The sequence below is a fragment of the Peromyscus leucopus genome, chromosome 9, assembly GCF_004664715.2.
Source record: "Peromyscus leucopus breed LL Stock chromosome 9, UCI_PerLeu_2.1, whole genome shotgun sequence".
Taxonomy (NCBI): domain Eukaryota; kingdom Metazoa; phylum Chordata; class Mammalia; order Rodentia; family Cricetidae; genus Peromyscus; species Peromyscus leucopus.
This window is the reverse complement of record NC_051070.1, coordinates 107497113-107524212: the sequence shown is the minus strand read 5'-3', so window position 1 is coordinate 107524212 and position 27100 is coordinate 107497113. Positions and strand designations below refer to the sequence as shown.

General features: G+C 53.9%; 1 protein-coding gene across 8 annotated transcripts; it reads left to right on the top strand.

The window, feature by feature from the left end:
• On the top strand, positions 1-27100 carry Ogdhl (oxoglutarate dehydrogenase L). Of its 8 annotated transcripts, none has more exons than XM_037208726.1 (24): positions 1-71; positions 2055-2125; positions 3847-4051; positions 5729-5899; positions 10185-10287; positions 10644-10759; positions 10915-11069; positions 11852-11998; positions 14124-14214; positions 16502-16681; positions 16856-16984; positions 18323-18502; positions 19027-19179; positions 19779-19881; positions 20365-20493; positions 21374-21524; positions 21778-21905; positions 23081-23259; positions 23468-23539; positions 23621-23746; positions 23852-23924; positions 25170-25333; positions 25488-25642; positions 26310-27100. In XM_037208726.1, the coding sequence occupies exons 3-24, from the start codon at positions 3848-3850 to the stop codon at positions 26431-26433; spliced, it is 3033 nt and encodes a 1010-aa protein (XP_037064621.1). In that variant the 5' UTR covers positions 1-71; positions 2055-2125; position 3847; the 3' UTR covers positions 26434-27100. The 8 variants fall into 8 exon arrangements, with proteins under 8 accessions (XP_037064621.1, XP_028734214.1, XP_028734216.1 ...); XM_028878381.2 differs by having other exon boundaries at positions 3813-4051; XM_028878383.2 differs by lacking the exon at positions 1-71 and adding an exon at positions 78-181.

Here is a 27100-nt window from a genome sequence, read left to right as displayed (position 1 = left end):
TCTAGCAGGACGTCACGACGCGCGGAATCCCGGGGGTGCGCGCTCGCGGGCGGCCGCGTCACGTGACCCAGGTAATTGGTCCAGCGCTCTGCGCGCGCTCCCCTCGGCAGAGTCCCGGGACACACAGCCCCCCTGGACCCGCAGCCCCCTGGACCGCGCGGCCCGGAACCCCGGCCAGCCGGTGAGCGCGGCCGCGGCGCGACCCCCGTTCCTGCGAGCCGGCCCTCCGCTCCTCGCTCCCGGGTCCTGGGGCAGCGCTGCCCGCCGCCCGCCGCTCTGAGCCGGGCCCTTGGCGCGGGGGTGGGGTGGGGGAAACGTGACCTTGGCTTCGCCCTTGACTTTGTGCCGAGTTCCCAGGACCCCTGGCCCTTTGCGCGTTTCGGCAGGCGAATGCAGATTTCGTGGGAAGGAGTGACGCCCCGACAGCGGGGCTTCCGGCCTCAGTGTTGGGTCACCAGCCGGAAGGCTGCGGACCCCCTCCCTTTCTCCACATTCCATGGCCTGGGAAGGAGCCTGCCTGATATCCTTCCTGGGAGAGGGGGCTGCCCAGAGCTGCACTGAGGTTCAGGAGGTTCCAGGGTTGCGCAAGACACGCAGGCAACTTCCAAGTCCCAGGACAGTGAGGGGACAGGCCCTATACATGGTTTTAACTGCGGGCTCCGCTCCCATTTGAGGAAACTGAGGCTGGCCAGATTTCCTAGCTCAAGTAGTCTGAAATCTCAGCCATTGTGGGAGGTGCTCCCACCCTCAGGATGAGCAGCCCTGAGGCCCTAAGAGGCCTTACCTGACCCCGGGGGCCATGCCCTCCTTGCAAAGCTCTAAAACCCCACAGGGTGCAAGCCCAAGCCAGTATGTGTAGCTCCTCTCCATACATCCACCAGTAACCTTCCAACAGGCCTCACTTGTCTGAACTTTTCCCAGTTCTGGGCTTTGGTTTGGCCCGCCCTTCCTCCCTGCCAAGGAAATGAGCTCTAACCCCACCCCAACCCACCCTCCTGCCTCACTCCTTGGAGTCCTGCGTTCTCCAGTCGGGCAGTGAGTCCAGTTTCCCGTGCAAGAGGAGGTAAAGGGAACGCCAGCTCTGTTGCTTCACGCTGTTGGAGGTCTTGGGAGGGCGCTTCCCTATTCTGACCTCTGCTGATTTCCCCAAGGGAGCCATTGTGGAGCAGCCTCACCTGAGCGCCACTGCAGGAGACTTAGAGGCAGCTTGCCTGCACTGGTTCTGGGGCTGGGTTGGGTCTCCTTGGCGACACTGTTCCATAGAGGATGCCCCCAAGATCTGCCCCATTAGCAGCTTGCACAGGTCACTTTGTTGGGGTCCTTGCTGCCAACCTACCCTATATGGGCAGGACCTAGCCGGGCTAACTGGGGCTCTGGCTGTAGGTTCTGAGCCCAGCAGAGCTTTGGGGTCCTCCAGCCCAGCTGGCATGGGGGTGGGAACGGCTGGCATCCGCTGCCGGGTTGGGTGAAGGCCATAGCAGTGTCTGGCTGCACACCCTGTTCTGTGTTTGTAAACCACAGTGTTCCTGCCCTGGGCCAGGCTGGAGACAGCCAGGCCTTGTCCCTATCTGGCCTGAAATGTCCCATCCCCCTGTGGGGGTAGAGCTGGCAGAAGGAGCAACTGGGGCATTGCCCCTAAGATCTTGCTGCTGCTGTGAGGAGGACACAGGCCCTGGGACAGAGAGCTGGTCACTCTCCAGCTTCCCTCTGAGGAGGAGTGAGCACTGTGACCTCAGCCTTGACTGACTACAAGGCCATCTTACTTTCATGACGGTCTGCTTGCCTTGCTGTGCAGAATGCGGATGCCGACCCCCCATGGTTGTTTGGGTTCTTGTGAGGTCTCCACGTAGGGACCCCAGCTGTCTGACCCGAGGAAAGCTGCCGCCCCAGGGGGCCCAGCCTCAGGTGGCTCACTGTGGGGCCTGGCTCCTCTCAGAGCTCAGGGGTTGAAATGTGTGGGAGGGGATCCTGGGGCACCGGAGGTTCCGAGTTCCGCTAGCCCCCGCCCCCTGCTGTGGAATGTATTTTCTAGTTACGAATTGTCCTCTATTCAGGCTTGCCGCAGGTCACCTCGGGAGAGACCCTTCTTCCTTGACTGAGGAACTCACCTGTCCATCCAGCTCAAGTGAGTTTGCAAGGGTGAGGAGAGGCAGCCCAGGAGAACCATACCTGTCCTTCGGTGGACTTGATCCCTTGCAGAAACTCCAGCCAGTGGTGTCCTGACTTGGTTTTTAGCTGGTGGCGGGGGTAGGGTAGAGGGTACAGGTGGTGAACAGTTGGCAGAACACACGTAGGAGCACTGATTCAGGGCCAACTCTAAGCAGGACCCAGGAGCCCGTTGGATCCTCAAACAGCAGTTCTCAACATGTGGGTCGTGACCCCTTTGGGAGTCGAACAACCCTCTCACAGGGGTTGCATATCAGATATTTACATGGTGATTCATAACTAAGAGAATTACAGGTATGAAATAGCAACAAAAATAATTTCATGCTAGGGGCGGCGGGGGGGGGGGGGGCACCACAACACGAGGAACTGTATTAGAGGGTGGCAGCGTTAGGAAGGTTGAGAACCACTGCCCTAGAGTATATGTGTTCTGGGTTACTGAGCTGTGTGAGGGGCCTTGGGCTTCTGGACTCTGATGAGTGGTTCTAGGGTTGTATTCTGCTTCAAGGCTTGCTTTCATTAGGCAGAAAAGCATTAGTCAGTATTCAGTAGGAAGGATGTGCTCAGTATCCAGGCTGTGGCTGGGCTGGGCAGAGGGGGCCAGGAGAGGGGCTGCTGCTCATAGCCATGGGGTGAAGCGGGAGAACAGAGAGAGGTTCCACTTGACATGGGGTAGCCAGGCCCTGGGCCAGCAGGGGCCTTGGTGGGTCTGAGTGGGGAGCCTGGCGGTCCTCTAGGAGCAGAGGGGACCTTTAAAACTCCTGTCCTCCTGGGGAGAGGTGGCTGAGGAAGTCTCGCCATGGAAAGTCTGCCTGCCCATCATTCAGGCCTCTTCCTTGCAAAAGGGCAGGTGATTTGACAAGTGAAGGGAACCCAGTGTTGTGTTCCCGTGACCTGGGTGGCCTCCAGCATGTAAGTACCCTGGGCTGACAGCTGCCTTGGGTAGTGTTTGTTCAGAGTGTGAGTTCCAGGCAGCATTCAGGAGCCAGAGAAGGCAGCTGCCGCAGGGATCCGTCACTTGGATGCCTTTGGTTCTGCCTCTCCCACACAGAGCCTTAGTTATCACTTCTGCGAGGTGGGGCACTGTCGAGGCCTGGACTCCTGACCTTCTGGCTTTGCCTGGGAGGAAGGAATTCCTGACCCAGTAAATGGCACTCATAGGAAGTCAATGGTCACGTCTGGTCAATGGTCAGTGTGACAGTGTGTCTTGTCCCCTCTCATCTCTCTGAGACTTTGTACCTCAGGGCCTTTCTCTGTCTTCTCTGACCATTCACAGCCAACCCAGAGCCTGGAGGACCCCTGCCCCACCTCCAAGGTGGTAGGCTATGTGCCCATCCCCTTTTTGGGTTACTGTCCCCACATGATCTTCTGAGTGGGCTCCAGGGCCCGAGCTGGGGATCTCAGAAGCAGGCCTATATATGGGAGTAGCAGTGTCCTGGGGCCAACAGAGAGGGAGCCTAAGCTGGAGGGAAGGGCCCAGGAGCACTGGGGTTCAGAGTCCTTTGGAGAAGGACTCTAGGAAATGAAGCTGGAAGAGAGTCTGTCACTTCTGCCTCACCTTGCCTTAGTCTGGGGCCACCATCTAGTGAGATCATAGATGCTGGGAGTGAATCCACACCTATCTGAGCTTCCTCTTGACTGCATCCTAGGATTTATTGCCTCTTCTTCATTGCCCATGTCCAGCATGAGTCAGCTGAGGCTGCTGCCGTTCAGGTTGGGACCGCAGGCCATAAGGTTCCTGGCCACACGGGATATCCCAGTGTTCGGTGGGAGCAGGATGTCCTCTGGGCCGCCAACCACCATCCCAAGCAGCAGGAGTGGAGTCAGCTCCAGTTACGTGGAGGAGATGTACTTCGCCTGGTTGGAAAATCCACAGAGCGTTCACAAGGTTGGTGTCCGCCTTTTGCATTTCATGGGAGGGAAGCTGCTGGGGTGTATGGCGGGATGAGGGATTGCTGGGAATCTGCCATGGTCTTAGTCCCTGTGCGTTCGTGTGTTGGGGGAAGGGCGGCTCCTTGCTTTCTTGCTGATGAAACTGTGGTGGGAGGTGGCCCACCTGAAGGACCACGAAGATGCCTTGCTCAGCATGCCGGAGACCTGCCCTCCAAGGTTATGCTGAGCTCTTTCCAGATGGCCCTGGGACGAAATGAAGAAGATAAATGCCTGTGGATATGTCATCTGATAAACTAATACCCCTTGATAACTAAAAGAGAAATGGGAGGACAATAAATAAACAGTCACATGATCCAGACTCAGGGAGTATAAAAAGTCAAGAGGTCCCTCCCAGCCTACTACATGATTTATTCTTAGTTTCTGCTCTTTCTGAGATTGTTTGTTTGTTGTTTGTTTTTCGAGACAGGGTTTCTCTGTATAGCTTTGCACCTTTCCTGGAACTCACTCTGTAGCCCAGGCTGGCCTGGAACTCACAGAGATCCACCTGGCTCTGCCTCCCGAGTGCTGGGATTAAAGATGTGCACCACCATCGCCCGACCTGAGATTTTTTTTTTTAGGTAAACTTTTTGCAGACATAACAATTTCCCCTCTTTCCCACCAAAGTGACAGGGAACAATCCTGTTTTGTTCTTTGGCTTTCATTGGGCTATCTTTCAGCTCTTTCCCTGTCAGTACATGAAGAGCCCATTGCTTGTTTATTTCTACCTACATAGTAGTCTATCACAGGGATGCCTTGTGATAGACTTGTCCCCAGTAACGGACTTCTGGTCCACTTCTTGTCTCAATTGCCATGAACAGTGCTGCAGAGTGTAATCGTATGTGTGCACACAGCTGGCTGTAGGAATTCTCCCACTGGCACTACATGGGACTGAGCAGAGGGAAGCAGGTCTTTCTGTGCTGAGAATGGGACCTGAGCCCTGGCACATGTGAGACAGGCTTCTCCCAGGAGCCCGGCCAGCAGTCCTCCCCGGGACAGCACTGTTACTCTCCCAGAACCCAGAAGTATCTCTGTGTGCGCATGTCTGCTCTTGCTTCCCTGTCAAGCAGCAGGGCCACACGTCCTCTTCAGCATGTCCTCCTTGTAGTCACTGTGTGTTGGTAGTAAGTGTCCTATATCCACCCTAGCAAACGTACCTTCTCACAGAAGACTGCATACCTTTCCAGCTTCTGCCTTCATTTATTTAGCCAGTTGCTTATTGATAGTCATTTAGGTTGTTTGGACATCACCATTTTTATAAATAACCCTGAAGGGAACATCTGGACACACTTGTACATTGGTGGATAAATGACCAGTAGTGGGATTATTATCTCAGAAGAGCCACCTATGCATAGATCTTGTGATCTATGCCGGCTATTCCGCCATCCCTAAGACCTGCAACCCAGTGTGCAAGGACAGATTGCCCTCAGGGCAGAAGCCCCTTCATAGCTGAACCTACACCCAAAGCTGCATCCCTAGGAGAGCTGGGCAATGAGTAAGAGGCCTGGGCTAGTAGAGGGGGTCCCTGAATTGAGGCTCTGGAAGGGCCCTGAGCACTATGGTTCCCAAGAACACTGAATGCTTTGGGGATCCCAGCTCTTCCTGACCTGGCTGGGGTCTTTTTCTCCCTACCCAGTCCTGGGACAGCTTCTTCCGGAAAGCAAGGAAGGAGGCCTCTGTGGGCCCTGCTCAGTCCCAGCCCCCAGCTGTCATCCCAGAGATCAGGCCATCGGTCTCAAGTTGCACCAAGACCAGCAAGCTGGTAGAGGACCACCTGGCAGTACAGTCCCTGATCCGTGCCTACCAGGTGAGAGCGGTCAAGGCATGGGCGAGGAGGGTGGGGGAGGGTGCAGTCGGGAGAGAAGCAGGGGTCTGAACTCTAACGTCACTTCCATTGAGAACCAGTCTTTGTCATATGCTCTTTAGAGCCCAAAGCACCTCCCTGGTAGCCTTTGAGTATATTTGCTGGTTGTCTGTTTCCTCATGCTGTTAAGGATGCCCTAAGTGCCTAGAGGAACACTTAGTAGGTGATCAATTGTGTTTAGTGTTAAGTGACTGTGGAACGCTCTGACGCTTGGTAACCATTCTCTAGTCTGGGCATTCCAGGAAACAGGGACTGTTTACAGCAGAAGCTTCATTAGTGAAGATGGGATGAATTAATAATTTCCCAAACACGGCTCCCCCACCAGCTGCTCATTCTGGAGGCTTGGACTCTCTCACACTGGGTCCCTAGGCTGGGCCCGGTCTTTGGCAGTGTGTCCTGGTGATGGTCCATGTTCTTGATAGAACAGGACTAATTGGAGGGCTGCTCTGGGGTTGATGCCATGACAGGTGCAATCACTGAGGATCTCTGTGGGAACTGGTGGCAGAAGGCATTTCACAAGGGAAACAGGGCATGCAGGGGGTGGTGCTAGGGAGCCTGGGTCCCGGAGAGACTTGGGGAGGGAGCAGTGAGCTGCTACATGGGCCTGGGAACACCAGGGCATTAGCAAATGGAAACAATGTGCTCTAAACCACTAGGCGCCCTCTGTGTGGGAGTATAAAGTGAAAGTGAGTTAGCTGGGCGCCCCGTGCCTCTCTGTCAGGGGGTTCTCACTGGCCTGAGGACCCAGTAACTGTCATACCAGTAGAGCGAGCATCCATCCATCCATCCATCCATCCTTCCAAAGAACTCCAAAATCTGAGGTTTTTTTGAGGATCAATGTGACGTCAGAAGTGGAAAATTCCACACTTAATATTATGTGATGGATCGTAGTCAAAACACAGGCAGCCTAAGAACATTGTACAAAACCACATTTCAGCTCTGCATGTAAGATTTTTTTGAGACCATAAACGAATTTCATGTTTAGACTTGGGTCCTGTCTCCAGCATATCTCATTATGTCTGTAAATATCCCTGAATCAAGAAGAGGGTGAAATACCAAATGCTGCTGGTTCCAAGTATTTCCAGTAAGGGATCTTCCAGTTCATTGTGTTTTCTTGACTGGGTGAAAGATGGCGAAAAGTGACCTCATGGTTGATCTTGACAAGAACAAGCAAAGTCGAACTGGAACTATATTGTATGGAGAATAACATCCAGGATGTTGTATGCGGGCCTTTATCTGGTCTTATCCCAGTGTAGTGTAGTTCTTAGTTCTAGCCTGTGTGTGTGTGTGTGTGTGTGTGTGTGTGTGTGTGTGTGTGTGTGTGTGCGCGCGCGCCTGCAGAGACCAGAGCAGGCCGTGTGGTGTCTTCCTCTTCATCTCTGCTTTATGGTCCGTTGTGTTGGCTGAGTGAGCCAGCAAGCTCTGGGGATCCACCTGACTCCACTAGCGCTAGCTGAGGTTGCAGGCACACAAAGCCATGCCTAGCTGTGTGTGCGGGTGCTGGGGGTTTGAATTCAGTTCTGTGCTTGCAGAGTAAGTGCTCTCAGCCACTGAGCCATCTCTTCAGGCCATTTTGTCATGTAGCCCAGATGTCTGGCTTCAGACTAGCCATGTAGCCAAGGATGACCTTGAACTTCTCATCTTCTGGCCTCCATCTCTCTCAGGTGCTGAGATTATAGCCATGTACCACCATATCTGGCTTGCTTTTTTTTTTTTTTTTTTTTTTTTTTTATTAGCCGGTACTGGATGCAGGATCCTCTGGATTCAGGATCACAATAAAGTCAAACGTTGCAGTGACTGATGTGTCTCCTGCACTCTTTTGCTCCGGCTCTGCTTTTTGTGGTTTTTTTTTTTGCCAGTTTTTGTGAAATGAACTGTGGTTTTCCTGTAGAGGTTTTCTGAGTCAGGGTTTCGCTGCTTTCATCCACATAGTATCATTTCATCGGTCCCTTTGTCCATGTCCATGAGTGTGGTACACCAGAGGCTTCACCCACTGTGGACTTGATTCCCCCAGTCGGCTTCTTGGTGGGGATGAGATGGGCACTTCTGCAGTGAGCAGCCAAGGACGGTAAATGTCATCTGCCTAGCTTTCCTTGTTCCTGAGGTACTGTCATGGGGTAGCTCCCGTTGTCCGCTTACATCGAGATGGACGTGGTATAGCAAAGACAGGTCAGAGGAAGCTCTTTGTTTTTCCTTTTGACTGATTTTCAAAAATACGATGTTCTGTGCGTCCTTCCTAAGTAACCAGTGAAGGTTGTCGTCCTCCTCCTCCCCCCACCTTAATAGTCTTTCTCTACAGACTAGGCTGGCTTTGAATTCATGATCTCCCTGCCTCAGCAATTGCTAAGATTACAGGTATGCACCACCATACCCAACTTTCTTCTTTTTATTTTTATTTTATGTGCATTAGTGTTTTACCTGCATGTATGTCAGTGTGAGGGTGCCAGATTCCCTGGAACTGGAGTAACAGACAGTGGTGAGCTGCCATGTGGGTGCTGGGAATTGAACCTGGGTCCTCTGGAGGAGCAGCCGGTGCTCTTCGCCGTTAAGTCATCTCTCCAGCCCCGTGTCTTTATTCCCAGCCCTGGCAGTGGTCAGCACCCCTTTGCTCTCTGATCTAATAAGATTCCCTCAGTCCGTCTTTGTCGTAGTTCGCTTCGGTTAGCAACTCGATACACCCGAGAATTCCTCAACTGAGGAATTGCCTTCATCAGATTGGCCTGTGGACATGTCTGTGGAGCATTTTCTTAATTGCTAATTGATGTAAGGGGGCCCAGCCTGCAGTGGGCCTAGGTTGTATAAGAAAGGTAGCTGAACCAGGCAGTGGTGGCGCACGCCTTTAACTGCCTTTAATCCCAGCGCTCGGAGGCAGAGGCAGGTGGATCTCTGTGAGTTCAAGGCCAGCCTAGTTTACAAAGCAAGTTGCAGGACAGCCAGGAATGTTACACAGAGAAAACCTGTCTCAGAAAAAAAAAAGAAAGAAGAGTAGCTGAGCAAGTTAGATAGCAGTGACCCTCCTATCCTTGGATCCGCCCCTTGGTCTCTGCTTCACTGTATGCCTCCTGGTTCTTCTTGCTTTGGATTCCTGGCTTGACTTCCCTCTATAATGGACTGTAACCTGGAAGCAAAATTACTCTTTCCTCCCCCAAATTGGTTTCGGTCAGTGTTTTATCACAACAGAAAAATGACCAGAATAGTCGTATATTTCCCCCTTCCAGAACCACCCAGGCTTCCAGGGAGTTCTGAGAATGTTCTCTATCAGTCTTGTCAGTGATTTCTAAAGAGCACTGGGAAGTGTGTGCTCTTTAGAAAGATAGCATGCATTATGGATTTATTCTGATGCAGCTGTATACTTCAAATGTAGGACTGACGGCTTGACCTCATCCATCTTAGGGCGCCATCTCCTTTCAAAGATGCCAACAGTGGATGTTCTCAGAGATGCCAGTGCGGTGGCTTATGTGATGTTTTCATAGCCCACACACAACAGTCTTAGAATAACAATTTCCCACTGTTGCTGCTGATTGGCAATAGGAGAGTTTATGAATTTTCCACTGGAGTTCTGTTGTCTTCAGAGAATATTCCGTTGGCCAGATGGAATCATTCTTCTCTGTATAGCTGTGCTTCTGTGAATATATTATTGTTTGTTACATCTTACTATTAGTGTTTAAATCTTAATTTAGGTGTTTTGTTTTGTTTTTTTGGTTTTTCGAGACAGGGTTTCTCTGTGTAGCTTTGTGCCTTTCCTGGAACTCACTCTGTAGCCCAGGCTGGCCTCGAACTCACAGAGATCCACCTGCCTCTGCCTCCCGAGTGCTGGGATTAAAGGCGTGTGCCACCACCGCCCGGCTACTTTTTTCTTTACTATTTATTATTATTATTATGTGTGTACACGCACCATTGCATGTATGGAAGATTATGGAAGTGGATTCACAATAGCAGATGGGAATTTTCCTCACTTCTGTGTTTATTTTCCTTGCTTGTATGCCAGGCCCTTTGGGAGTTTCTGGAAATTCACACTTAGTAATGTTGTGTAGTGTCTAACTTAGTGTATAGGCTCTTGCTTATTTTTGCTCGCCCTGTGTTGAGCTTGTGAACTGGAGCTCCTGCCGTCTGTCATCAGGGGATCCGTGGATGACAGCCCAGTACGACATGTGACCTCTTGAGACTCTCAGTCTGCAAGTGGGGTGGATAAAGACATGTCCAGCCTCACTATTTCCCCTTTTCCCAGATCCGAGGCCACCATGTGGCCCAGCTGGACCCCCTGGGCATCCTGGATGCAGACCTGGACTCCTTTGTGCCTTCAGACTTGATCACAACCATTGACAAATTGGGTAAGAGTTGTCACTTCCTGTCACCCTGGCAGTCACTAGCTATTGCCTGTGGCTGAGTGAGGAGTCTCTGGGCCCTGAAGCCTTGCCTGAGTCCAGCGTATCTCTGGTTCTGTGTGACTCTTTCTGCCTGTTCCAGTTATTACTGTACAGTGCCCCCAAGAGGGCTGTGTTCCCACCTGCAGCAGGGTCCACCACTTGTCCACACCCACGCACATCCTCCCTTCTCTTCCCACTGATGGATGGTCAGGGCTTCCAGATAGGCCTGGAGGGTGGGTGCAGTGGGTACTGCTGGGATGCTCTCCATCCCTTACCCAACTTCATTGTTTCCTCTTCTTCTGCCTTGGGCTCCTTTCCAGCTTTTTATGACCTGCAGGAAGCTGATCTGGATAAGGAGTTCCAGCTGCCCACCACGACTTTCATTGGGGGCTCGGAGAACACTCTCTCTCTGCGAGAGATCATTCGTCGCCTGGAGGTGAGCCCGGGAAGGCATGTCTGGCTTAGTGCTGGAACTCTTGAGCGCGTGGGGAGGGAGGGAGTGTGGGTGCTCCCTTTTTAGTCTCAAACTCTGGGGCCGTCACCCCTCTTGCTGGTTCCTCATAGACTTTCCACCTGTTCTGTTCCTCTCAGAGCACCTACTGTCAGCACATCGGCCTGGAGTTCATGTTTATCAATGACGTGGAGCAGTGCCAGTGGATCCGACAGAAGTTTGAGACTCCCGGTGTGATGCAGTTTTCCAGCGAAGAGAAGCGGACCCTGCTCGCCAGACTGGTGCGCTCCATGAGGTCAGCACCACCCGATGGACAGCCTGCCTGCGTGGCTGGAGGGCCATGCTTGCTGCCCTCGCTGGGAAACTAGCAGGGCCTAGCAAAGGAAGGCAGGCTCCTTGCTCCCACTGCTGGAGGCCTGCAGAAGCCCTGAGGCGGAGTATCGGGACCATATGCTCAGTTAGTGGGATCATCAGAGCCACATGGGTGGGCAGGGATGGGACTCCAGAGAAACACTACAGCCAGGTCACACAGGCAGAAATAACAAGAGTGTGGCTCTGGGGATGACATGGCAGAATGCTGTCTCCGCATTGTCACTGGCGTGGGTGAGTATGATGACACCATTGGCAGGGTAGTAGAATGCTACCCACCGGTGACTTGGAAGAAGGGGCCTTCCAGCACTGCGGGGCCTGGAAGTGCACCTGGCTCAGCTGCTGGATGCTAGCTCACTTTTTGAGCGCTGGGCCATGGGCTCAACTTCGACTTTAGCAGGGTAGAGGTGTTTGGGCCTTACACAGTAGCAGGAGGGTGGTGGGATGGAAGATGGCCTCTTGGGGGCCTTTGGCTATGAAAAGGTGTCTGGGAATGGATGCCAGCTGAGAATTTGGGAAGAGTCCCAGGTCGCTCTGCCAAGTGCTTCTTCTTGTTGGGTGAGTGTGACGTGGTGTCCAGTGTGGGTCCTGGGCTATCCAGGAGGGAGGTGACTTTGTCCTTCTTGTGTCCTGGGCATTCAGCCTCCAGTGCTTGTGAAAAGCCCTCAGGAATCCCCCCCCCCCTTCTCATCCCTTTTCCCCAAACAGGTTTGAAGACTTCCTGGCCAGGAAGTGGTCTTCAGAGAAACGGTTTGGCCTAGAAGGCTGTGAGGTCATGATTCCTGCTCTTAAGACCATTATCGACAAGTCTAGTGAGATGGGGATTGAGAACGTCATTCTGGGGATGCCACACAGGTAGGACCACTGACTTCCGCTCGCCATCCATGCTTGCTGTCCAGGCCTGTGCCTTGAGGAGAGAGAGGGGTTGGGAGTCAGGGTGACGGGCATTGGTGGGACTTGATGGGTTCTCAGGGCTCCTGGTCTGGCCTGTTTGTCATAGCAAGAGCCAGATACTTGGCCAAAGCCACATGCAGCCAGGGCCCAATCAGATTCTCTGGTCATGTTGCTTCTTTCTCCAGCAGTTTCAGGACCTCAGACTGGGACACATTCTACTGGAAAGTCCTTTGGATAAGGGGATGTCAAGGGTGTGTGCTCAGGGATGTAAGAGTAGATGGCCCTGAGCTGGCCTATCTTGGACATAGGTCTGTAGAGATGGGATGAAGCTCTGTGTCCTAGCTGTAAGTCGACTCCATGTTTTCCCTTGATGAAGACTTGGAAGTTTCGTTCCCTGCGATCTTTGGGACGAAGCCCTGTTGTGATCTAGAAAGCTGCTTGTGGTTGGGCTGGCACAGGCCTGCGTTGCCTTAGGGAGTCTAGATGCATGGTGTGGAGAGCTTCTGTCCTGGCAGACGTGCCAGGAGCTGGAGCTTTGTCTGTTGTAGTCCTTTGAGGGGCCTGGAAATGCTCCGTGTCTGGTGGGGGGTTAGGCAGAGCTGGCCCAGTAGCAAGGTGGCATGGAACACATGACTTCGTGTCTCAGGCTGTTAGCGCAACGGGAGAAGGTGGCACCTGGGAGACAGAGACATCTGTCAGATGGCTGTGCCCAGATCGCAGGGACCCCCAAAAGACCATCATGGAGACCGAATCCCATATGTAAAAGCAAAGAGCCTTTATTTCAAGCTTGGAGCCTGGTCTCTCTGTCCCATGCAGCGATGAGAGCCTCGAGCCCCGAGCCCAGGCAGGGTGGGGTTTTTATCATAGCAGAGGTTGGGGTGAGGGGATTTCCATGGTCCAAGACCCTGATTCCTCAATAGTTGACATTTGTCTAGAGGTATAAAGAATGTTTGGAATGTCAGGTATTTCCCCTAAGATACAGGCCCTCCCTGGGTGGGGTCAGCTTATTGGCTTTTCCTAGGTCTGGGTGTGGCCTGCCAGGAAGCCTGTCACAGAAGCTGTGTCTGGGCCTCTAAGCCTGTCCATGGCAGCTGTGTGGTCAAGCTGTTTTACTACCCACCCCCCCACACCTTTGCCTGGAGGGCTCTCTGAATGGTGGGGCCATTCTGGGCCAGTTCAGGCCTCCACAGTGTGAGTGGTAACCTTGAGGCTGTGGAGGGCTTTGCCCAGAGCAGCTGAGGAATGTTCCTTGGGTTCCTGCAGCCCGTGGGACCTGTGTGTATGGGGGAACGGAGCTGACTGGAAGGGGGCTCTCCCTTCCTGCACTTGTGTGGAGCTGGGAGTCAGGCTTGGGGTCACTGTTGGCCTGAAGCTTATGGGCTCTGGAGTAAGTTTCGAGTCCCTTGTGTATTCCTATCAGGCTGGTGCCCACCCTGCAGTAAGTACCTTGAATAGGAAGTTCAGGCTGGGCTTAAGAATCTGGTCCATGGCCGGGCGGTGGTGGCGCACGCCTTTAATCCCAGCACTCAGAAGGCAGAGCCAGGCGGATCTCTGTGAGTTCCAGGAAAGGTGCAAAGCTACACAGAGAAACCCTGTCTCAAAGAGAAAAAAGAAAAAGAAAAGAAAAGAATCTGGTCCATGACTGCCACATTGTCCCTTCAGTTTCCCCCTAGTCTGAGTCCCCTCTGCCCTATCCTGCTGATAGCTGCTGCGGCCTGAGCTGGAGGGGCATGTGAGCAGCCCTGCCGCCTCAGCAGACTAAGCATGGTGGAGGGGAGGTGCCAACGTAATGGGTTGGGTCAGTTTTGGGGGGGAATGAGTGGGGACATGCTAGGTGGCTTGGTGACTTCTGCCTCTCCCCAGAAGGCTTTCTAAACCACTGATGTACAGGGAGTCTGCCTGAAGGAAGCGGGCTGACTGGACCTATTCGTGTGCCTGGTATATACTGAAGCAGAATGGGGGGGTTGGGCCTTACTGGGGCTCCAGCAGGAAGAGGTCTGCTAGGTCCCATGGCAGGTAAGGGGAGTGGCTTAATGTAGGAAGGTGACCAGGTGTCAAGTGACAGCCCAGGACATTCTGGTCCTAGGGGCAGGCTGAATGTGCTGGCCAACGTGATCCGAAAGGACCTGGAGCAGATCTTCTGTCAGTTTGATCCCAAGCTGGAAGCAGCAGATGAGGTAGGTGATACACCCTAGTCCTGGGGCACTCCGGGAGGGCCTGGTGTTTGGGAGGTGGGAGCCCCAGGAGGGCTTGGTGTTTGGGAGGGGGGCACCCCAGAGGGCCTGGTGTTTGGGAGATGGGAGCCCTGGGAAGGCCTGGTGTTTGGGAGGGGGGTGCCCCAGGAGGGCCTGGTGTTTGGGAGGGGGCCACCCCAGGAGGGCCTGGTGTTTGGGAGGGGGCACCTTGGAGGGCCTGGTGTTTGGGAGGGGGGTCACCCCGGGAGGGCCTGGTGTTTGGGAGGGGGGTCACCTGGGAGGGCCTGGTGTTTGGGAGGTGGGTCACCTGGGAGGGCCTGGTCTTTGATAGATGGGCGCCTTGGGAGGTGGGCTGGGAGAGTTTGGGACTCGAGCTTCCAGACCAACAGATGTGGAGATGGATGGACATGAAGAGTCAGAAGGGCTGGGATGCTTGCAGAAGGTCACTAAGGCTTTGGGACTGGATGCTGCATGGGATAATCCAGGCCAACCTCACTATTTCCAGCTGGAAAAACAGGCTCAGAGAAGGGTGGGGGTGGGGTTCCTAGAAGTTTCTCTTTTGAGATTTTGTTGCTAACCCGCCGTCCTTTTATCAGCCTGGAATGGCTTGTTGGCTCCAGAGAGGCATGAGGGGCCTGGTGGCTTCCTCTCCCCATTAACCAGCCAAGGACATGCTTCTTGCTCCCACCCTGTGCCTTGCACGCCACTGAGGCTTCTGGCCGTGCCAAGCCCTCAGCCCTGCTGCCCCTTTTTCTCTCCTCTGCCTCGCTCAGGGCTCTGCCGGAATTTCCTGATCTGAACATCTTGTCTGTCCTTCCCTCTCTGTTCTCTTTGTCTCTTGACTCTGGCCTTTTTCAGCCTGTGTGTGTGTGTGCGCGCGCAACCCCATGTATCCATCCATGTCTACATGTGCATCTGACCTTTTTTAGCCTCTGTGTGTCTGTCTGTGTGCAACCCCATGTATCCATCCATGTCTACATGCGCATCTGACCTTTTTTAGCCTCTGTGTGTGTGTCTGTCTGTGTGCAACCCCATGTGTCCATCCATGTCTACATGTGCATCTGTTTTCTTCCAAGAGTGAGGAAGGAAGGAGGAGCTTTGTCTCCAGAGCCCTTGCTCCCGCACAGGTGTTTGGTTGGTTAAGGTAACTGGCCCAAGAACACCTGACACGTGGTGCCAGAGTAGGCCCAGGGCCCACACCTCTGGCTTCCAGCCCAGGGTCTCCCTGCATCCTGTTCATGTCCCGCAGCCACCTTCAAACCTGTAAGCCTTTGTTCCTCCATAGAATAGACACAAGTGCAGGAGACTTCATTGTCGTGGTGTGTCTGTGTGTGCTTGCTTACGTTTGTGGTGGGGTGTGTTCTCTGCAGACACATGGATTTTTGTCCAGGAGCCAGGAGAGCAGCTCGGGGAACTATAGGAACCTGGCTGTTTCACACAGACGAATTGTCACTGTTCCACGTCAGCACGTAACGCGCTCGGTCTGTTGGCTCCTCGCAGCTGCAGTGTTCTGTGTCAGAGCTCGGCCTGCTGTCACGAGCATCCTCACCCTTTTAGTGAGCGTGTGGCTGTAGCTGTTGATGGTGTCTGAGAGGTGCAGGAACCTGGGCAGAGAGCGGACAGCATGTGCCGCCCGTGGCTGTTTCGCCTTCTGTTGATTTTTCCTTCTTTGCCAATTGGATGGTGCAAAATGATTTATTTTTAACATTTCTTTTTTTCCCCCGGAGCTGAGGACCGAACCCAGGGCCTTGTGCTTGCTAGGCAAGTGCTCTATCACTAAGCTAAATCCCCAACCCCATTTTTAACGTATTTTTTGATATGAACCGAGTATTTTGAACCTCTTGTGGTGGTTGTTCTGTAAAGCCCCCTCCACAGCTCCTGTTCATTTTTCTTGAGACTTTGGAACGTCCCTTTACTAGTTTGCAAAGCCACTTTGCGCGCTGAGGTCAGTTAGCTCTTGCCCCGCATGTGACTTAGCTGGCTTCCCCTTTGGGGTGCTTGGATTTTCTCCCCCTTGCTAATGGCAGATTTGTCCTGGCTTAGCCGCCTTACTGCATAGGAACTTTCTATTGTTTCGAAGGTAAGCTTTCTCTACTCCTAGATCCTAAAATATCTTCCAGCCCTTTGATTTCATTGGTGTGAGGAGGGAGGTAGCCATTGAGCTCTGGTATGTTCCAAGAAGCCTGGCAGGTTGGCTCAGTACTATCATGAGCTGCCCTTCATTCCCCATGGGGGTATTAGGTTCATCCTATCCCACCTTTATCCTCAGGGCTCTGGTGATGTCAAATACCATCTGGGCATGTACCATGAGAGGATCAACCGTGTCACCAACAGGAACATCACACTGTCGCTGGTAGCCAACCCTTCCCATCTGGAAGCAGTGGACCCTGTGGTACAGGGAAAGACGAAGGCAGAACAGTTCTACCGTGGGGATGCCCAGGGTAGGAAGGTGAGCTTGTCTGGGTCCATGGGGTTAGGGTGGCATCTGAAGGTCAGCTTTTGAGCAGGGCTCTGAGAGACTGGATACTGAGGGCATGGATCCTGGGTCTCGATGGAAGAGGAAGTAGGGTGGGCTTCATAGGCTGGGGTACGGGATCCTGCTGGCTTATACCCTGCTATGCAGGTCATGTCCATCTTGGTCCATGGGGATGCCGCCTTCGCTGGCCAGGGTGTCGTCTATGAGACCTTCCATCTGAGTGACTTGCCTTCCTACACCACCAATGGCACAGTGCATGTTGTGGTCAACAACCAGGTAAGGGTGTGGGCTTCATGCCAGGTTGCATGCCCATTCCTAGAAGACCAGGCTTCTTGGATTGGTGGGGAAAGTGAGCCAGCCCTGGTGTTCATCCCACTGCCCTGCAACTTCTCAGCACACGTGACCTCAGGTAGAGAACATGGCACCTAGCTCGGGGTGCAACCTCAGGCAGGGAACCCGACCCCCAGCCCTGTGTCCTGGTCTGAGAAATTGGTAGCTACATAACAAATACATACATGTATTGAGCACACACAAATACATATATGTATGAACAAACATGTATTGAACACCACTGTACCTGGAGGATATACATCCATAGGCTCAATGGACTATGGATCCAAAATATTCAGACCAGGTGTGGTGCTACCTGCCTGTCATTTCAGCACTGGGCTACATAGAAAGTTCATGGACAGTTTGAGCTATATAGTGAGATCCATCTCAGAAGATCCAAGGAGAGTGCTTGCCTAGATATGCAGGCCTTGGGTTTGAGCCCAAACATCTCACACATACACACATGCACATGAGTATTCAAGAAAAAACAAAAATTAAACCTGTACAAAACACACACAGGCTTTTTGTTGTTGTTCTTCTCTAAAGTTTATAGTATAGTGACTGTTTCCATATTATTTACATTGTGCTAGGTATATGATTAAAGGTATAGTGACAGATACAGATTCTGTGCAGAGACTACAGAATTTTGTATGGGAGGGGGGTCCTGAAGAAGAATCTCACAGGCTCCTGGAGACAGCCATCGGTAGCAGCGTAGAGGAGGTGGCGAGGACGGAGGGCGCAGTGCAGGAGCTGTGGGTGACCTTGGGCTCCCCTCAGCACATTGGTCTTCGTGGGCCGTCATGTTCCTTTCTTTCCAGGCAGCTGAGGTTAATACCAGCTAGAAACGCTGCGTTCTCTGCCTCATTTGCAGCAGCGTTTAATCTTTCTTGAGTTTTGCTGGGAGGCAGGACTTTAATAAGACTGCCTTATAGATGAGGATACTGAGGTTGGGAGCTGAAACATCTTGCCCAAAGCTCGAGAGTCACTCTGGTCGATCAGATCCCCCGGGCCTGTGTACCCGTGAAGCAAAGGGATTGGTAGAAACGCGGCTCAGCTTTCCTGCTGTCCCGTAGCAACTGCGGTCATATCTGGTCAAGGACTTATTCACTATTACCCCTTCGTGTCCCCTGTATGTCCTAGGTACCCCAGTAGACCCCCTCCCCCAGCTCCTTCACCTGAGTGAGTTCCAGCGCAGCCAGCAGGGCTCCAGAGAAACCCTGCCTCCAAAAACAACAAACAAAAAGTACGCAGCGGGGGCACATCTGGCTTCTCTTGCCCTTGCAGATTGGCTTTACCACAGACCCCCGAATGGCTCGCTCCTCACCTTACCCCACTGACGTGGCACGTGTGGTCAACGCGCCCATCTTCCATGTGAACGCGGATGACCCAGAGGCCGTGATCTATGTGTGCAGTGTGGCAGCTCAGTGGAGGAATACCTTCAACAAAGATGTTGTTGTGGACCTGGTGGGTCTGGGGTCCTGACTGAGGCCAAGGCAGGGGTGGGCTGGATGGCTTATCCCTGCTGTGCTGGGTATGCTGGGTGGATTTGGGGGTGCTGGAGCCAAGGATGGGGTGAGTAGCCCATCCCTGCCTTGCCAAGAGAGTCAGGTGTGTTTGAGGGTGCTGGCGCCAGAGCAGGCTTAGTGGCCTTTGGAGGTACTGGGGTTAGAGCAGGGATGGGGGCTCTTTCTGCTTTGCTGGACAAGCTTGGTATCTTTGAGGGTGCTGGGGCCCACAAACTGCTGAAGGCCCATCCTGATGAGCCAAGCTGGTTAGATCTTCAGTCACATCTTCACTAAGGGCTGGAAGTGCTTCTGGACGGAGAGTTCGTGTCACCAAGAACCATCTGTGCCAAGGCTTTGGCATGGAGCATTCATTCAGTGACAGGCCAGAGTGGATTATTCAGATGGTGCCCTGCCTGCGTGTGTAGCCGCGCACACAGCCTGCTGTAGTAGGGACCGACACCCCCCCCCCCACTGCCCCTGCAGGTCTGTTACCGCCGGCGTGGCCACAATGAGATGGACGAGCCCATGTTCACACAGCCGCTCATGTACAAGCAGATCCACAAGCAGGTGCCCGTGCTGAAGAAGTACGCAGACAAGCTCATTGCCGAGGGCACGGTCACTCTACAGGAGTTTGAGGTAGGCAGGCGGGACATCCGGGCATTGGGGCAAATCTCAGATGGACAGACTGGGGACATGGGATGGCTAGAGATGACATCAGCCCAGTGCTAGACACTGAAGATTTAAAGGAGTAGCTGATGTCCTTCGTTTCCAAAAGTCCCTGGTTCTAACAGGGCACGAGGAATGAAGGATATGGTTGCAGCCGGGTGTGTGCTGTGATGGGGAGAAACCAAGTTTCAGGCAGGAAAGGGGCTTTCTATAGGGATGTCCTGTAAGGGTCTTCTAAGAGGGTCCCTTCCGCTGTGATCATGCCGGAAGTTGTCTATGGACATGTTAGCCCTTCTGCCTTTCTGGACGGAACCTCTGAAAACAAGGTCTGAGCCTCTGCGCTGTCCCCTGGATCAGACTGAGCATGCTCCAGGCTCATCAGGCTTTGGAGTGTCTGTCTAGGACCACTCTGAACTCTGCTAGGGCTCTGACCATGGCGTTCCTACAAACCAAGAGATAGAGAGTTCTAGAACTTGGTGACGGAGACCAGGGCTTTTGAGTCTGGACCGACTGACCCTCTTAGATTCCCAAGATGTCAGTGTCTGTCCACACCTTCCTCTCGATTCCAGGAAGAAATTGCCAAATATGACCGCATCTGTGAGGAGGCATATGGCAGGTCCAAGGATAAGAAGATCCTGCACATAAAGCACTGGCTGGACTCCCCCTGGCCTGGTGAGTGAGGCGCATGCGGCTCAGTGATCCCCCCACCGAACCTCCTTCGAGCACCGGCAGAAACAGGACTGTGGTGGCTCTGGAAGGGCAGTCACTACAGAACTAGAGGCTGAGGCTCAGTCCTGACATGCAGGTGTGACCTGTTCCTGCAGGTGGAGGCTGGCCAACGTGGAGGAGGTGGTGTTAGATCAAGTGTGGCCACCTGGGACTTACCAGGGGTGGGGGTGGGATGTCCTGGGTGTGTCCACTCAGAGGGCCCCTCTGCTGGGGAAAAGCTGGGTCAGCTATGACCCCAGGGTCCAGGGGAGTGTTGGGGCAGGTGTAGGAGCCACAGCTGTGGCTCTTCAGCTGTGGCAGGCCCCAAGCGTATATGTTGATGCCTCCCTCTCAGGGGGGATTGCAACCTTTCTCTTCTGGGACAGAAAACTGACCGGGAGTGTCAAAGTCCCAGCGCCAGTGTGTGCATGGATTCTGTCCCCTCAGGCTTCTTCAATGTGGATGGGGAGCCCAAGAGCATGACGTGCCCTACCACGGGCATCCCTGAGGACATGCTGACCCACATCGGCAATGTGGCCAGCTCTGTGCCCCTGGAGGACTTTAAGATCCACACAGGTAAGCTGACAGTGTACCCTGCAGGGAGATTTGTTGGGATCCTAAGTGGGGGACAAAGCTTGTGGCATGTCCCTGCTTAGCCTCTTGGTGTCCTGGTTCAGCTCGCAAAGCCTCATGTGGGCCCCTTCCCATGTTACTGCTCTTCTCTCACTGGATATGGGGAGTTAGACATTTGTGGACCCCACATTACAACTGGGTGTCAGGGCGTGGTCTTAGATTGGTACCTTGAATCTGCCAAAGGCGATTTCTAGTGTATCCATGGGCCATGTAGGAGAACAGGGAAGCGGGGCATCTGTGGAGGGTGTAGGGAAAGAACCTGGAACATAGGAAGATTTATGCTGGCAAGGAGAACATGGGTGTGCCCCTGCCCAGGACCATGCCCGGGGGTAGCCCCATGAGTTCCTGGCTTGTGAGCCTGGCTAGTAGGTGGTCACTGACTCTAGCCCCTTAGCTGTGGCCTCTGTAGTTTCTGTTTGAGAAGCTTGGGGCCTCGTGGCTATAGGAGGATGTCTGTATCTCCTCCAGAGAGCTTCTGGGAGCACAGCTCTCTCCCATTGATAGAACTGAGGCTTAGTCTGAGCTCTGCCCACATTGCAGGCTCCCGATGGGTGTGTGGCATTAACCTTAGTCCCTTCTTCCGGAGAGCAGGGACAGTCCTCCATGGGATTGTCGGAGAGAACCCTGACCCAGTACATTACAGCTTCCTCCTTTGTGAGGAAGCCCAGATCAGGCCTGGTGTGGCTGCAGGTTGGGAGGAGAGTCCGCAGGAACCCACCGACAGCCTTTGCTTTCTCATTGAGCACCCGCCCCAGGGCGCTGGTGCTGCTGTCCTCCAGGACAGGTTCCTCGGGTCCCCTTCTCACGGGTCCCCTTCTCACAGGCCTCTCTCGCATCCTGCGTGGCCGTGCAGACATGACCAAGAAGCGCACGGTGGACTGGGCATTGGCAGAGTACATGGCCTTCGGTTCACTGCTAAAGGAGGGCATCCATGTGCGGCTCAGTGGCCAAGATGTGGAGAGGGGCACCTTCAGGTGAGGCTGAGGCAGGCTGGGGCCCTGGCCTCCCGGCTGGTCATGTCTTTGTTGAGTCCATGGATTTCATAACTCAGCAATACAGAGGAGGGAAGGAGCATGTTGCTGTGGAATCCTTCTTGGTGTAACCATTCCATAGGACCTTATAGGTTTATTTGGGGACAATAATAGGACTTGTCTACCTGCTGTTGCCCAGGTCTGGAGTAGATGACAGTCTACCTGTTCTTGTCCCTATCCCAACTTCTCTCCCCAGCCACCGGCACCATGTTCTTCATGACCAGGAAGTTGACCGGAGGACGTGCGTCCCTATGAATCACCTGTGGCCTGACCAGGCACCTTATACCGTGTGCAATAGCTCTCTCTCCGAGTATGGAGTTCTCGGTGGGTGGGGTGCCTCCGGGTCTGGGAGGGCAGGTGATCTCAGAGATTGGGAAGGGGGACAGATACTAAGATGACCATTTCTAGAGCGGTTTGGGAGGTGAGATCATGTCACACATGGTCTAGCAGGCATCTCAGGGGAAGGAGATGCTTGCTTTGTTTTCTCTATGACACCTAAACCCTTTCCCTGGATACAAACACAGAGTGTCCAGACACAAAGTCCAGTAGAGTCCATAGCAGTTTGGAGCCACTGACTGCCTGGTGCTAAGCCTGGCCCTGACCTCCCTTGTCTTAAGCCCATCTTCTCTTCTCTGTCCTGCACCCCCAGAGCCCTGTGTTGAGGTTTGGAGGACATGCTTCCTCTCAGCTTACCTGAAGCCAGCATACTTCCCCTTTCACTTCCTCTTCCTGGGGTTCACCCCACATGTGGGGAGTCACCTCTGGGCTTGTGCCTGCCCTTTCCAGGAGCTTTGTCCATATTTTCAGGAGTCTTATTGGTGGATGGTCTGTGTAGTGTCCCCAAGTTGTTTTTAGACTTGGCTCCTGGGCCACATAAGGCTGATCATGGCAGCATATGGTGTAAGAAAAGCATGCTTCCGCAATGTGTGGTAGGCCACGCCTTTAATTCCAGCACCGCAAAGGCAGAGGCAGGCAGATCTGTGAGTTCAAGGCCAGCCTGCTCTACAAAGTGAGTTCAGAACAGCCAGGGCTGTTATTCAGAGAAACCCTGTTTCGAAAAACAAAACAAAAAGACAAAACAGGGGCTGGAAAGATATAGCTTAGAGGTTAAGAGCACTGGCTGCTCTTCCAGAGGTCCTGAGTTCAATTCCCAGCAACCACATGGTGGCTCACAACCATCTGTAATGAGATCTGGTGCCCTCTTCTAGCGTGCAGGCATACATACAAGCAAGTAGAATACTGTATACATAATAAATAAATAAATCTTTAAAAAAATTTTTAAAAAAAAGACAAAACAAAAACAACAAAGAAAAGCATGCTTCCACGTCCAGGAAGACACATCCAGGCCTCTGTGGCCCAATGAGCCCCTGGCTCACTCTGGCCTATCGGGAAGGCCAGGTTAGGACCAGGAGCATAGAGTGAGGAAAGGCTGGGTTTAACTGCAGCCACTGCTGCTTGGTGACGTTGCACTGAACTCTGTCTCGGTGTCCTTTGCCCAGGCTTTGAGCTGGGCTACGCCATGGCCAGCCCCAACGCCTTGGTCCTCTGGGAAGCTCAGTTTGGTGACTTCCACAACACAGCCCAATGCATCATCGACCAGTTCATCAGCACTGGCCAGGCCAAGTGGGTGCGGCACAATGGGATCGTGCTCCTGTTGCCTCACGGCATGGAGGGCATGGTGAGGGCTGGAGGCCCTGGCGGGCCTAGCCTGGCGGGGGCAGGGTCACTCCTTGGTCCCTTGAAGAGCCTTCGGGGTCCCTGGAACCAGTGAGCCAGACTTGTGGGCAAGGCGGGAACGGCACAGCCAGGGTTAATCTGCCCCTTGGAGCCATCTAGGCACCCCAAGCCTGGGGTCTCTGCAGTCTTGGTCACCTATGTATTTTCAGGGTCCAGAGCACTCCTCAGCAAGGCCAGAGAGGTTCCTGCAGATGAGCAATGACGACTCCGATGCCTACCCAGTGAGTGCTGCCTGCTGTGCCCATGTGAGGAGTAGAGCCTAGGCGTAGAGTGCCAGTCCTAGCCACCAGTATCCGCTGCAGGTGTTCACTGAGGACTTCGAGGTGAGCCAGCTCTACGACTGCAATTGGATTGTGGTGAACTGCTCTACACCAGCTAGCTACTTCCATGTGCTGCGCCGACAGATCCTGCTGCCCTTCCGCAAGCCAGTGAGCTGCCCCTAGCCCGTTAGCGCGGCGGCGGCAGGGCAAGGGTTGAATGTGGGGAGCCCTAGCTGGGGAGGGGCTGCTAGCAGCTGGCTCTTTACCTTCCAGCTCATTGTCTTCACACCCAAGTCCCTGCTGAGGCACCCCGATGCCAAGTCCAGCTTTGACCAGATGGTGTCCGGTAGGTGCCTTATCTGGACCTGTTGGGTCACCTTCACTGGGATGGTGATCTGTGTGAGGCCTGGTGGCTGATGTGTGCTTTCTGCCCCTGGAGCTCCCCTCTCTCCCCGGCTGTCCTCATTGGCCCTTCAGCAGCTCCAGTCCTGGTCCTCACCCGCCGCAGCATTGGGAGATTGGCACCTTGGCTAGATCAGATCGCTTGGAGTAAGGTGTCTGAGTACTGTGTGGCTCTCTTAACCATCAGTAAGGGCCACCAGGAGGCGTGACAGTGGTAGAGCAGTGTCTGATTTGCTGAGTACTGAGTATCACTCACTATGTTTTCACCCTTGAACTAAATAAACGTTGCTGGGAACCTGGAAGCACTCAGCTTCGTTGACCTGAGAATCAGGGGCCAGGTGAAGCACATGAGGACTTGAAGTGTGACTTGGTAGGGTATTGGGGAGGCACAAGAACGAAGCCCTGTGGCCAACAGAGCAGCTCTTTCTTGGCTGACCAAGACTGGCTAACCAAGACAGGGTTAGCCAGTCAGGGCCTCGGCAGCGTGGATAGTTGAGGGGTTGTTTGTTTGTTTTCATCTGTGTGTGTCCATCGTGGAAAGGCAGCTGTAGTGAGCCATCAGCTCCACAGTGTCACCGGACACTGATGGACGGGCAGCTCTGCCCCTCCCCCTCCCCAGCAGCCGTCGCCCTCTGTGTCCCAGGGCCCTCACTTGAGCTGTGGTGACGTCGGGACACCATAGTAGCTTCCTGAGAAGTTTGGCAGCATGCTTGACTTCGGGAGGGGGAAACGGCCAAGGCTGGGAGCTGGAGACTGCTGCAGGGCTAAGGGAGGAAGAATGTACAGTGGCCTCCCACCAGCTTCTCACCTTGGCACATGGAGGCCGAGTGCCATGTGTAATGTGGGCACAGCTGGAGGGGACAGATCCAGAGCAGGATGGTGCTATCATGGGTCCATCGTGTTACCTTCTCTGTCCCTCGGGGCTCCTCCCGGTTCCTGTACCCCACACTTGGAATGTTTGTGTTCCTAGAGCTCTGCTCTTGTCCACAGAGCTGTCTCTACTCTCCCTGTGGCAACACAGGGTATCATCTGCCCTTTATTCCATCATTGGGATCAAAAGCTGTCTGATGTAAATAGTCTGATGTGAATCAGTTCAGTAGCCAGGAAGAGCCCAGGGATGCTTGGGGTGCTCAGTGTCCCATTGCCCTTCCGGTGCCGATACCCCTGAGGTTTCCGGTCTACCCCTTAGGAACTACCTTCCAGCGGATGATTCCAGAAGATGGCCCCGCGGCACGGTCTCCTGGGCAGGTACAGCGGCTCATCTTCTGCACAGGAAAGGTGTACTATGACCTGGTAAAGGAACGCAGCAGTCAGGGCCTGGAGGAGCACGTGGCCATCACACGCCTGGAGCAGGTTGGCTGGGTCTCTTGAGCACTGGCCGTGATGGACGAGTTCCACCGGCCAGCCTCTGGCTCTGGGCAGTGCGTGGGCGGTGAGGCACAGAGCAGGCCCTGCACATGCATGCTGTCCCTCCTTGACTGTGCCCTTTGTATCCCTGCCTCCCCAGATCTCGCCATTCCCTTTTGACCTGATCATGCGTGAGGCAGAGAAGTACTCGGGTGCCGAGCTGGTGTGGTGTCAGGAAGAACATAAGAACATGGGCTATTACGACTACATCAGTCCTCGCTTCATGACTCTCCTTGGCCGCTCCCGGCCCATATGGTACTGGGCTGGAGGGTTCACAATCCACCTCCCACCTCCGCTAGCCTGCCTTTGGCTCTTGAGCCTGGGAACCCCCTACTGGCTTTTCCTGCCTCATTGGTGGTGCCATCCAGAACCAGCCTCTGCCCTTCTCTGCCAGGCATTTGAGTCCCTACAGGCTCTGAGCTCCCTGTCTGCAGCTTAGCTTCCCTGCTGGGGTTGCGGGTATTGCCAGTGTGACCTTCAAGGAGAAGTCAGCCTAAGTATTCTGCAGCCCGGATCAAACTACAGACCCTCTTGAATGACCCACATCTTCCCCCTTTAACCTTAGCCCCTAGCCTGGTACTTCCTCCCCTCTGCCAGAGAGTGACAGGATAGGCTGTATGTGCAAGCCAGCCTTCGGAGAAGCCTAGCAGGTGGCAGCCCCTCGTGCTCAGTGTGGGCATCTTTGTGATGATGGGGCCACCACATGGAAAAGCCAAAAGTGTGTTTGCTCCCAAAGTCTCTGGGGTGCGGCGTGATGGTTGTCTCCCTGGCCACGGAGCGGGCGTCTCCCCGCTGTGTCGGTTCACTGAGAGGACCGCCCTGGCAGGCAGTCTTCCTCATTTGTTTGACCTTGAAGCTCCAGAATGAGAGTGTGTGCAGCTAGCCCGGCTCCTTCCCTTAGCTGACTCTCCTCCTCTTCCAGGTATGTTGGCCGGGACCCAGCAGCTGCGCCAGCCACTGGAAACAAGAATGCTCACTTGGTGTCGCTGAGGAAGTTTCTGGATACTGCCTTCAACCTGAAGGCCTTCGAGGGCAAGACCTTTTAGGATGAGGCCAGACCTGCTCAGGTCTTGCTGAGGGAGGTTATCTGGGAACTCTGGGGGCCCCAGACAAACCGCTCATGTAGCCGAACCACATTCATGTAGCAGTTGGGACCAAAGCCTGGCGCTGCTGGCTTTGGTCTCTGTTATTTCAGAATCGGTCAGGACCAAGAGTTAGCATTCCTTAGATGAAGGGGCTGTAGGTGTACTCTGTCACTCTATTCCACCCCCTCTGCTGACCTCTCTGGATCTCTCTCTCTCTCTCTCTCTCTCTGTAGTGGTCTTGTCTCTAGTCAGTACCATCCTGGTTGTCTTAGTTACCATCCATCCTGTTGTCTTCATCCATAGATTCAAAGAGATGCTCTCTGTTGTGCTCTTAGAAGTAGAGATTTCAATGCCGGGCGGTGGTGGCGCACGCCTTTAATCCCAGCACTCGGGAGGCAGAGGCAGGCGGATCTCTGTGAGTTCGAGGCCAGCCTGGGCTACAGAGTGAGTTCCAGGAAAGGCGCAAAGCTACACAGAGAAACCCTGTCTTGAAAAAAGAAGTAGAGATTTCAGCAATAACAGCAGGTGAGGCTCAACCTCACTGGGAGACATGGGGAGATGTAGCGCACTTGTGTGAACCAAAGTAGGAAACCAAAGAGCAGAGGAATAAAGACATGCTTGGGAAAGA